Source organism: Salvelinus fontinalis, chromosome 32 (genome assembly GCF_029448725.1).
Source record: "Salvelinus fontinalis isolate EN_2023a chromosome 32, ASM2944872v1, whole genome shotgun sequence".
Lineage (NCBI taxonomy): Eukaryota > Metazoa > Chordata > Actinopteri > Salmoniformes > Salmonidae > Salvelinus > Salvelinus fontinalis.
This window is the reverse complement of record NC_074696.1, coordinates 6994472-7007319: the sequence shown is the minus strand read 5'-3', so window position 1 is coordinate 7007319 and position 12848 is coordinate 6994472. Positions and strand designations below refer to the sequence as shown.

General features: G+C 43.1%; 1 protein-coding gene across 1 annotated transcript in view; it reads left to right on the top strand.

The window, feature by feature from the left end:
• The window catches only part of LOC129830665 (acetylcholinesterase collagenic tail peptide-like), a 38601-nt gene that overhangs the window by 2732 nt on the left and 23021 nt on the right, over positions 1-12848 (top strand). The window contains exons 4-6 of the mRNA XM_055893262.1: positions 2648-2779; positions 2962-3006; positions 10396-10422. Coding sequence (XP_055749237.1) covers positions 2648-2779; positions 2962-3006; positions 10396-10422 — 204 coding nt within the window. The remainder of the gene's footprint in view (positions 1-2647; positions 2780-2961; positions 3007-10395; positions 10423-12848) is intronic.

Below are 12848 nucleotides of genomic sequence, written 5' to 3'. Positions count from 1 at the left end.
AACGTCCTAGTCAACATAGCTAATAGAACTAACGCGTTAGTAAACCTGCTACAATCATGCAGTAACGTTACAGTGTACAGTCAGTAAACAGATACACCAGCTGGCCACGGTGGCAATACATTTGTAAAAACAAAATCTTACCTTGACTTGGAAGAGTTCCAGTGTTGTGTTGGAAAGTCATAGCCAGCTAGCTAACATAGCATCCCTCTGTTATAGCCAGCTAACTAACATAGCATCCCTCTGTTATAGCCAGATAGCTAACATAGCATCCCTCTGTTATAGCCAGATAGCTGACATAGCATCCCTCTGTTATAGCCAGCTAGCTAACATAGCATCCCTCTGTTATAGCCAGCTAACTAACATAGCATCCCTCTGTTATAGCCAGCTAGCTAACATAGCATCCCTCTGTTATAGCCAGCTAGCTAACATAGCATCCCTCTGTTATAGCCAGCTAGCTAACATAGCATCCCTCTGTTATAGCCAGATAGCTAACATAGCATCCCTCTGTTATAGCCAGATAGCTAACATAGCATCCCTCTGTTATAGCCAGATAGCTAACATAGCATCTCTCTGTTATAGCCAGCTAGCTAACATAGCATTCCTCTGTTATAGCCAGATAGCTAACATAGCATCCCTCTGTTATAGCCAGCTAGCTAACATAGCATCCCTCTGTTATAGCCAGCTAGCTAACATAGCATCCCTCTGTTATAGCCAGCTAGCTAACATAGCATCCCTCTGTTATAGCCAGCTAGCTAACATAGCATCCCTCTGTTATAACCAGATAGCTAACATAGCATACATCTGTTATAGCCAGCTAGCTAACATAGCATCCCTCTGTTATAGCCAGCTAGCTAACATAGCATCCCTCTGTTTGAGCCGGGTGTTTCAGTAGGCTAAACTAGCTAGCTGCATTTGCTAGCTAAATAGGTGAAATTGAAAGTGAAAAATAATTACAAATTCTCTCTCTATTTCTCTGCTGCATCTCCTTCATTTTGGAAGAAATTAATTTGTTGAAAACTGTTCAACTATTGTCTTTCTCTCTCTTTGAGTCAACTACTCACCATATTTTATCCACTGCAGTGCTAGCTAGCTGTAGCTTATGCTTTCAGTACTATTTTCATTCTCTAATCCCTTGATTGGGTGGACAACATGTCAGTTCATGCTGCAAGAGCTCTGATAGGTTGGAGGATGACCTCCCGAAGTTGTCATAATTACTGTGTAAGTCTATGGAAGGGGGTGAGAACCATGAGCCTCCTAAATTTTGAATTGAAGTCAATGTACCCAGAGGAGGACGGAAGCTAGCTGTCCTCCAGCTACACCATGGTGCTACCCTACAGAGTACTGTTGACCTTCATTACAAAACAGAGTGTTTTAATCAATTATTTGGTGACGTGAATATATTTAGTATAGTTTTATCTAAAAAGGATAACTTTTACATTAAAATGTTTATGAAATTCAACGGGGGGGATGGTCTTCCCCTTCCTACTCTGAGGATCCTCCAATGACACACACACACGTTTCCCTGCAGTACACAGACACACGTTTCCCTACAGTACACAGACACACGTTTCCCTGCAGTACACAGACACACGTTTCCCTGCAGTACACAGACACACGTTTCCCTGCAGTACACAGACACATGTTTCCCTGCAGTACAGACCCATATTTCCCTGCAGTACACAGACCCATGTTTCCCTGCAGTACACAGACACACGTTTCCCTGCAGTACACAGACACATGTTTCCCAGCAGTACACAGACACACGTTTCCCTGCAGTACACAGACACACGTTTCCCTGCAGTACACAGACACATGTTTCCCTGCAGTACACAGACATATGTTTCCCTACAGTACACAGACCCATGTTTCCCTGCAGTACACAGACATATGTTTCCCTACAGTACACAGACCCATATTTCCCTGCAGTACACAGACATATGTTTCCCTGCAGTACACAGACATGTTTCCCTACAGTACACAGACACACGTTTCCCTGCAGTACACAGACATGTTTCCCTACAGTACACAGACACACGTTTCCCTGCAGTACACAGACATGTTTCCCTACAGTACACAGACACACGTTTCCCTACAGTACACAGACATGTTTCCCTGCAGTACACAGACACACGTTTCCCTACAGTACACAGACATGTTTCCCTGCAGTACACAGACATGTTTCCCTACAGTACACAGGCATGTTTCCCTACAGTACACAGACATGTTTCCCTACAGTACACAGACACGTTACCCTGCAGTACACAGATACGTTTCCCTACAGTACACAGACATGTTACCCTGCAGTACACAGATACGTTTCCCTACAGTACACAGACACGTTTCCCTGCAGTACACAGACACGTTTCCCTACAGTACACAGACATGTTTCCCTACAGTACACAGACACGTTTCCCTACAGTACACAGACACGTTTCCCTACAGTACACAGACATGTTTCCCTACAGTACACAGACACGTTTCCCTACAGTACACAGACATGTTTCCCTACAGTACACAGACCATTACTTGTCCTGAATACTGTTATCCTCCAGAGACTTTAGGCTCTAGCTCACATTATTGAGGCACACAGACAGCTCATGTTTGATACCCGTTCAGTCAGACACTTTTACATAACTTGTGTTTGAAGGTTGACTACCCAGTGAAAGAGGGAGGAGGAGGAGGAGGCGGGGAGGAGGAAGAACAGAGGTATAAACATCTGCCTGTGATCAATGGATGTAAACCAGGACCCCAGGGACCCAACGGACCCCCAGGACCAGAGGTGTGTGTGTGTGTGTGTGTGTGTGTGTGTGTGTGTGTGTGTGTGTGTGTGTGTGTGTGTGTGTGTGTGTGTGTGTGTGTGTGTGTGTGTGTGTGTGTGTGTGTGTGTGTGTGTGTGTGTGTGCGTGCGTGCGTGCGTGCGTCATTATAAATGTGTGAGGTGTATATTAATTGTGTTTTCAGGGTACCAGTGGAATGCCAGGAATTAGTGGACCAAAGGGAGACAAGGTGAATATGCCTGTGTCAATAGTTATGGAGGCCACTGTAGGTCACCTTATGTGTTTGTGTGTGTGTGTGTGTGTGTGTGTGTGTGTGTGTGTGTGTGTGTGTGTGTGTGTGTGTGTGTGTGTGTGTGTGTGCGTGCGTGCGTGCGTGCGTGCGTGCGTGCGTGCGTGCGTGCGTGTGTATACCAGGATTTCAGTTAGCCGGTAAAAGTATTTAAATACACTGAACAAAAATATAAACGCCACATGCAACACCTTTACAGTTACAGAGCCTTCAGAAAGTATTCAGACCCTTTGACTTTTCCCCCCAAAACATTATGTTACAGCCTTATTCTAAAATTGTTTTGTTTTTTTAAACCCTCATCAAACTAAACACAAAACCCCACAATGACAAAGTAAAAACAGGTTTTTAGAATTTTTTTCAACTGTATTCAAAATAAAAAACTGAATGATGGAGGCCACTGTGTTCTTAGGGACCTTCAATGCTGCAGAAATGTTTTGGTACCCTTCCCCCAGATCTGTGCCTCGACACAATCCTGTCTCTGAGCTCTACAGACAATTCCTTCAACCTCGTTGCTTGGTTTTTGCTCTGACATGGACTGTCAACTGTAGGACCTTATATAGACAGGTGTGTGCCTTTGCAAATCATGTCCAATCAATTTAATTTACCACAAGTGGACTCCAATCAACATCCCAAGAATTATCAATTGAAACAGGATGCACCTGAGCTCTATTTCAAGTCTCATAGCAACGGGTATGAATGCTTATGTAAATAAGCTATTTCTGTTTAGTTTTTTTATACATTTGTAAAAAATGTATAAAAACCTGTTTTCGCTTTGTCGTTATAGGGTAGATTGATGAGGAACACGTTTTATTTAATTAATTTTAATATAAGGATGTAACATAACAAAATGTGGAAAAGGAAAGGGGTCTGAATACTTTCCAAATGCACTGTAAGGAAATCAGTCAATTTAAATTCACATTCATTAGGCCCTAATCTATGGATTTCACATGACAGAGAATACAAATATGTGTCTGTTGTATCTGGTGTGACCATTTGCCTCATGCAGTGCGACACATCTCCTTCACATAGAGTTGATCAGGCTGTTGATTGTGGCCTGTGGAATGTTCTCCCACTCCTCTTTAATGGCTGTGTGAAGTTGCTGGATATTGGCGGCAACTGGAACATGCTGTCGTACACGTCGATCCAGAGCATCCCAAACATGCTCAATGGTTGACATGTCTGATGAGTATGCAGGTCATTGAAGAACTGGGACATTTTTAGGTTCCAGGAATTGTGTACAGATTGTTTGCGATAAAATTGTTTGCGATAAAATGCAATTGTGTTCGTTGTCCGTAGTTTATGCCTGCTCCTACCATAACCCCACCTCCACCATGGGGCACTCTGTTCACAACGTTGACATCAGCAAACCTGCTCGCCCACACCACGCCAAACACGCTGTCTGCTATCTGCTCGGTACAGTTGAAACCGGGATTCATCCGTGAAGAGCACACTTCTCCAGCGTGCCAGTGGCCATCGAAGTTGAGAATTTACCCACTGAAGTCAGTTACAACACTGAACTGCAGTCAGGTCAAGACCCTGGTGAGGACGACGAGCACGCAGATAAGCTTCCCTGAGATGGTTTCTGACAGTTTGTGAAAAACTTCTATGGTTGTGCAAACCCACAGTTTCACCAGCTGTCCAGGTGGCTGGTCTCAGACGATCCCACAGGTGAAGAAGACAGATGTGGAGGTCCTGGGATGCTCACTATCATCCATGTAAACAATTTTGTGCTCAAAATTTAAGACAAAGAATATTTTTGTGCATATGGAACATTTCTGGGATATTTTATTTCAGCTCATGAAACATGGGACCAACACTTCACATGTTGTGTTTATATTTTTGTTAAGTATAAAATTGACGCTGGCCAATTGTCGGGGGGAAAAAAATCCCATTGCGATATAATGCATTTTATCCTATTCATTGATGTAAATACCAGTAGATGTAGTGTGAGAGCTGCTGGAACAACTCAAACAGCTGTCTGTAGCTGCTAAAACAACTCAAACAGCTGTCTGTTGCTGCTAAAACAACTCAAACAGCTGTCTGTAGCTGCTGGAACAACTCAAACAGCTGTCTGTAGCTGCTGGAATAACTCAAACAGCTGTCTGTAGCTGCTAAAACAACTCATACAGCTGTCTGTAGCTGCTGGAACAACTCAAACAGCTGTCTGTAGCTGCTAAAACAACTCATACAGCTGTCTGTAGCTGCTGGAATAACTCATACAGCTGTCTGTAGCTGCTGAAACAACTCAAACAGCTGTCTGTAGCTGCTAAAACAACTCAAACAGCTGTCTGTAGCTGCTGGAACAACTCAAACAGCTGTCTGTAGCTGCTAAAACAACTCAAACAGCTGTCTGTAGCTGCTGGAACAACTCAAACAGCTGTCTGTAGCTGCTGAAACAACTCAAACAGCTGTCTGTAGCTGCTGGAACAACTCAAACAGCTGTCTGTAGCTGCTAAAACAACTCAAACAGCTGTCTGTAGCTGCTGGAACAACTCAAACAGCTGTCTGTAGCTGCTGGAACAACTCAAACAGCTGTCTGTAGCTGCTGGAACAACTCAAACAGCTGTCTGTAGCTGCTGGAACAACTCAAACAGCTGTCTGTAGCTGCTAAAACAACTCAAACAGCTGTCTGTAGCTGCTGGAACAACTCATACAGCTGTCTGTAGCTGCTAAAACAACTCAAACAGCTGTCTGTAGCTGCTGTACCATGTACAGTACCATTTAAAAGTTTGGACACACCCACTCATTCCAGGGTTTTTCTTTATTTTTACTATTTTCTAGATTGTCGAATAATAGAGATGACATCAACACTATAGTAACCAAAAAAAGTGTTAAACAAATAAAATATCTTTTATATTTGAGATTCTTCAAAGTAGCCACCCTTTGCCTAGATGACAGTTTTGCACACTCTTGGCATATATATATATATATATATATATATGTCACTTGAATGAGTAGGTGTGTCCAAACCTTTGACTGCTACTGAATGTGCATTAAGTTTCACAATTGTGTAGCAATTATAAAGGCAATGGTGTGTAAAAAACAATAACCATGATTAAAAAGAGCTACACATTTATTTTTTAACTGGTAATTGAATCACGCTTCCCATTCGCCATTCAAGGGCATCGGTCAAACTATGCAGACTTCAGCGTGTCACACAACTCTTTGCAATGAGCTGGAGGCAGTAGGCGTTTTGAAAACATATACCTCATTGTTTGAAACCTGAATGTTTTACTACATATGAGTCATGTCTTACCTTGCTTAAAACCATAGCATTGAAACCAGTAGCCTTTTTCTCTCCTGTTCTATTGGTTTTCAAACAAACTTTATTTAAATGTCCAGTAGCCAAAGTTACAGTCATATTAGCAAACCCGTGCTAGTTGATGATAATCCTAGTCATATTAGCCACCCATGCTAGTTGATGATAATCCTAGTCATATTAGCAACCCATGCTAGTTGATGATAATCCTAGTCATATTAGCAACCCGTGCTAGTTGATGATAATCCTAGTCATATTATTCAACCCATGCTAGTTGTTGATAATCCTAGTCATATTAGCATCCCATGCTAGTTGATGATAATCCTAGTCATATTAGCATCCCATGCTAGTTGATGATAATCCTAGTCATATTAGCATCCCATGCTAGTTGTTGATAATCCTAGTCATATTAGCATCCCATGCTAGTTGTTGATAATCCTAGTCATATTAGCATCCCATGCTAGTTGTTGATAATCCTAGTCATATTATTCAACCCATGCTAGTTGATGATAATCCTAGTCATATTAGCCACCCATGCTAGTTGATGATAATCCTAGTCATATTAGCAACACATGCTAGTTGATGATAATCCTAGTCATATTAGCAACCCGTGCTAGTTGATGATAATCCTAGTCATATTATTCAACCCATGCTAGTTGTTGATAATCCTAGTCATATTAGCATCCCATGCTAGTTGATGATAATCCTAGTCATATTAGCATCCCATGCTAGTTGATGATAATCCTAGTCATATTAGCATCCCATGCTAGTTGTTGATAATCCTAGTCATATTAGCATCCCATGCTAGTTGTTGATAATCCTAGTCATATTAGCATCCCATGCTAGTTGTTGATAATCCTAGTCATATTATTCAACCCATGCTAGTTGTTGATGATCCTAGTCATATTAGCATCCCATGCTAGTTGTTGATAATCCTAGTCATATTAGCATCCCATGCTAGTTGATGATAATCCTAGTCATATTAGCATCCCATGCTAGTTGTTGATAATCCTAGTCATATTATTCAACCCATGCTAGTTGATGATAATCCTAGTCATATTAGCATCCCATGCTAGTTGTTGATAATCCTAGTCATATTATTCAACCCATGCTAGTTGTTGATGATCCTAGTCATATTAGCATCCCATGCTAGTTGTTGATAATCCTAGTCATATTAGCATCCCATGCTAGTTGATGATAATCCTAGTCATATTAGCAAACCCATGCTAATTGTTGCATATTTAGATTTCTTTATTTCTAACGTATATTGTCACAATGGTGTTGTCCTGCTAATTGCATTATGGAATGAACATTCACACGTAGCCTACTGCCTTGTGCTCTTTGCTACGCTTAAAACAGAACGCAGCCTACTGCCTTGTAGCTTTGCTACGCTTATTACAGAATGTAGCCAACTGCCTTGTGCTCTTTGCTACACTTATAACAGAATGTAGCCTACTGCCTTGTGCTCATTGCTACACTTATAACAGAACGTTAGTCTACTGCCTTGTAGCTTTGCTACACTTATAACAGAATGTAGCCTACTGCCTTGTGCTCTTTGCTACGCTTATAACAGAATGTAGCCTACTGCCTTGTGCTCTTTGCTACGCTTATAACAGAATGTAGCCTACTGCCTTGTGCTCTTTGCTACGCTTATAACAGAATGTAGCCTACTGCCTTGTGCTCATTGCTACACTTCTAACAGAACGTAGTCTACTGCCTTGTAGCTTTGCTACACTTATAACAGAATGTAGTCTACTGCCTTGTGCTCTTTGCTACGCTTATAACAGAATGTAGCCTAGTGCCTTGTGCTCTTTGCTACGCTTATAACAGAATGTAGCCTACTGCCTTGTGCTCTTTGCTACACTTATAACAGAACGTAGTCTACTGCCTTGTAGCTTTGCTACGCTTATAACAGAATGTAGCCTACTGCCTTGTGCTCTTTGCTACGCTTATAACAGAATGTAGCCTACTGCCTTGTAGCTTTGCTACACTTATAACAGAATGTAGCCTACTGCCTTGTAGCTTTGCTACGCTTATAACAGAATGTAGCCTACTGCCTTGTAGCTTTGCTACACTTATAACAGAATGTAGCCTACTGCCTTGTGCACTTTGCTACGCTTATAACAGAATGTAGCCTACTGCCTTGTGGCTTTGCTACACTTATAACAGAATGTAGCCTACTGCCTTGTGCTCTTTGCTACACTTATAACAGAATGTAGCCTACTGCCTTGTGCTCTTTGCTACACTTATAACAGAATGTAGCCTACTGCCTTGTGCTCTTTGCTACACTTATAACAGAATGTAGCCTACTGCCTTGTGCTCTTTGCTACACTTATAACAGAATGTAGTCTAAATCTACTGCTTGTATGAATTTGGGATCTATCTTCCCACAACCTTTGGAAAAGGCTATTTCTTTCTTTCTCGAAATGGAAAAGCTAAACCAATGGAATAGGTAATATGTTCTACAATAGGGGATAGAAGATTGACATGGGCTAGTGATTTTGTTATTCGTCACTTGTCATGTTGGCTGAGGAAAGGGAAATGTAGCCAGTTATTCTAACATAGGCGACGCGTGGGTTTTCAAGTTTGGGGAAGCTAATGTTTGCTCTAAAAAAATACACCGTTACAATAGGAAGCATTCCATGCTACCTCGCATTTGCCAAACGTATGTAATATAGCCTTCTATTCCTAATGTGATGATTAGATTGGATAGTCATATTTTAAGCTAATAATATAACTCAATCGCTCTTCGCAAAAAAATGACTGTTCAATGCAGTGCGTAGTGGCGTAGGACTAGGCTATAGGCTATATCGGATAACAATTCTTCTCCTTCCTGCGCACAGGAAAATGTTGGTCTTTTATAAACACATTTCATGCAATTATATTACACAGGATATGACTGGAGACATAAGCAGAATATTTTTTAATAAGACAAAAAATGACAGGGTAGCGTACTTTACTGACACTGACAAACAGATCAATAAAAATGACATTGTCTGATCCATATATTAGTGCTACGAAAAGGGGAGACAAAAATACAATATGAAATCCATCTAACATGGAGGAGGAGATTATCGTCCAAAAACAAAAGTGTCACTGACCCAATGATAAATACCGTGAATATGCAAAACTAACCGGGGATATGGCCAGTGTTCTCCGCTGCTGCCAATAAGACTACTTTTTGCTCAGTTAAATGAAGAATTTGTATGACCCAAAAGACAGATCGGACTCTTTTCATTGTCTTCTCTTTACAACAATAGCCATTTGTTTTCCAAACTGTTTCTTTTTCCGCGATTGTATTTTTAAAATGCCTCGCTGGGTCGCCCTGCTTTTCACTGACAGTTGCAACTCAACAATCATCTATTTTGGCATTTGCTGCGCTCTCTGCCCACATTGCAGGCCCTTCCAACTGTAGTCTGAGATTTAAAACAATCAACAGCTTTAACAATAAAAATAAATAAAGATAATGATCCTCTGTGGCAAAGACAGGAGTAAGATAATTAGGCTAAATAATTTGTGTCAGGTAAATGTCTTGTCTGGCGCCACATTTTCCAAGCAGAAGCCCTGGTGTCTACATGTCTGTGTGTCTGTCTGTCTACATGTCTGTGTTTCTACATGTCTGTGTGTCTGTCTGTCTACATGTCTGTGTTTCTACATGTCTGTGTGTCTGTCTGTCTACATGTCTGTGTGTCTACATGTCTGTGTGTCTGTCTGTGTACATGTCTGTGTGTCTACATGTCTGTCTGTCTGTGTGTCTGTCTGTCTGTCTGTCTGTCTGTCTGTCTGTCTGTGTGTCTGTCTACATGTCTGTGTGTCTCTCTGTCTACATGTCTGTCTGTCTGTCTGTCAACATGTCCGTCTGTCTGTCTGTCTGTCTGTCTGTCTGTGTGTCTACATGTCTGTCTGTCTGTCTGTCAACATGTCCGTGTGTCTGTGTGTCTGTTTCTGTGTGTGAGAGAGATGTATGCCTTGTATGACCTCTAATGTTTTTGACACCATTAGTGTCATCCTTCTCGGTGAGTACTAATGAACACACATCTCCTCATCCCTCATTTCTTCTCGTCCTCCAGGGAGAGATCGGACGACCAGGGTCAAAGGTGAGACACTCCTCCTCTCACTCCGTCGCTCGTACAATCCTCTTCTCGCTCCCTCGCCCATCTCTCCCTCTCCCTTTCTCTCTCTCTCCCTGTGCTCTGCAGTGTCTCTCTCCTTCTCCTCTGCAGTGTCTCTCTCCCTGTCCTCTGTAGTGTCTCTCTCCTTCTCCTCTGCAGTGTCTCTCTCCCTGTCCTCTGCAGTGTCTCTCTCCTTCACCTCTGCAGTGTCTCTCTCCCTGTCCTCTGCAGTGTCTCTCTCCTTCTCCTCTGCAGTGTCTCTCTCCCTGTCCTCTGCAGTGTCTCTCTCCCTGTCCTCTGCAGTGTCTCTCTCCTTCACCTCTGCAGTGTCTCTCTCCCTGTCCTCTGCAGTGTCTCTCTCCTTCTCCTCTGCAGTGTCTCTCTCCCTGTCCTCTGCAGTGTCTCTCTCCCTGTCCTCTGCAGTGTCTCTCTCCTTCACCTCTGCAGTGTCTCTCTCCTTCACCTCTGCAGTGTCTCTCTCCCTGTCCTCTGCAGTGTCTCTCTCCTTCACCTCTGCAGTGTCTCTCTCCCTGTCCTCTGCAGTGTCTCTCTCCTTCACCTCTGCAGTGTCTCTCTCCTTCACCTCTGCAGTGTCTCTCTCCCTGTCCTCTGCAGTGTCTCTCTCCTCCTCCTCTGCAGTGTCTCTCTCCTTCTCCTCTGCAGTGTCTCTCTCCTTCTCCTCTGCAGTGTCTCTCTCCTTCTCCACTGCAGTGTCTCTCTCCTTCTCCTCTGCAGTGTCTCTCTCCTTCACCTCTGCAGTGTCTCTCTCCTTCACCTCTGCAGTGTCTCTCTCCTTCTCCTCTGCAGTGTCTCTCTCCCTGTCCTCTGCAGTGTCTCTCTCCTTCTCCTCTGCAGTGTCTCCCTCCTTCTCCTCTGCAGTGTCTCTCTCCTTCTCCTCTGCAGTGTCTCTCTCCTTCTCCTCTGCAGTGTCTCTCTCCCTGTCCTCTGCAGTGTCTCTCTCCTTCTCCTCTGCAGTGTCTATCTCCTTCACCTCTGCAGTGTCTCTCTCCTTCACCTCTGCAGTGTCTCTCTCCTTCACCTCTGCAGTGTCTCTCTCCCTGTCCTCTGCAGTGTCTCTCTCCTTCACCTCTGCAGTGTCTCTCTCCTTCACCTCTGCAGTGTCTCTCTCCTTCACCTCTGCAGTGTCTCTCTCCCTGTCCTCTGCAGTGTCTCTCTCCTTCTCCTCTGCAGTGTCTCTCTCCTTCACCTCTGCAGTGTCTCTCTCCCTGTCCTCTGCAGTGTCTCTCTCCTTCACCTCTGCAGTGTCTCTCTCCCTGTCCTCTGCAGTGTCTCTCTCCTTCTCCTCTGCAGTGTCTCTCTCCTTCACCTCTGCAGTGTCTCTCTCCCTGTCCTCTGCAGTGTCTCTCTCCTTCTCCTCTGCAGTGTCTCTCTCCTTCTCCTCTGCAGTCTTTCTCTCCTTCTTGGCTCTGGTCCATCAACTGTGTGTGTGTGTGTGTGTGTGTGTGTGTGTGTGTGTGTGTGTGTGTGTGTGTGTGTGTGTGCGTGTGCGTGTGCGTGTGTGTACTGCATCCCCCCTCTGCAGTTCTAATCTCCCTGAGTGCTTGTGTTCTCTATGGTAAATCACTAAGACATTGTTCCTGTGGCTACACACCACACACACTCACACATCACTCTAAAGCCCACTGGTTAATGACACTGAGCTGAAGGAATACACACTGTGCTCCACCATGTGGCAGATCATATTTTCGCTCAGGGATCGCTACCAGTCCACCTATGAGTGGCTCGCCAAGCAATTCTGAAAGTACATGCATTTTTTTAAAATGTGTTCCATCGCAAACTGTCATAAACATAACGATTCCGGCTTAAAGCTTCCGGCTTAAAGCTTCCGGCTTACCTATCCCATCCCTGGTTAACCACGATTGGCTTAAAAAGCCAAACCTAACACAATATCTGCCAATTAATGTCTAGCAATATTGCTCCTCTCTGTCTGATTGGTGTGCACATTTGTCAATCACTCCGTTTGTAGCCAATTAGCGATGCTAGTAACGGGCTTGTGGGTTGGCAGAAATTGTTTCCACAAAAAGTAGGCTTACCTGACAGAAAGATATTGTGAATATTTGTGTCAACTTGGTGATCGCTGTTGAGCAAGCTCTGCCATGAGGTGTGTTGCAGCCGTAGGCCTATCAGAAATATCACTTGATCAACACATTCCCCTCTCTTTCTTAATGCACAATTAAAGGGGAATTACACTCAAAAATACTAATTTGTTCAGTTTTTTGTTGTGATTTAAAAATAAAAATAAAAGTAAAAAAATATTATAATAATTATTGAAAGCCAGGAAAAATAAAACAGAGAAAACAGAATTCCAGGAAAATACCAAATATAATTTTATGTGGCCCCTTAAAGTTGTTTATTACCATTATTTGACCAGCTATGTTGACAGAAAACAC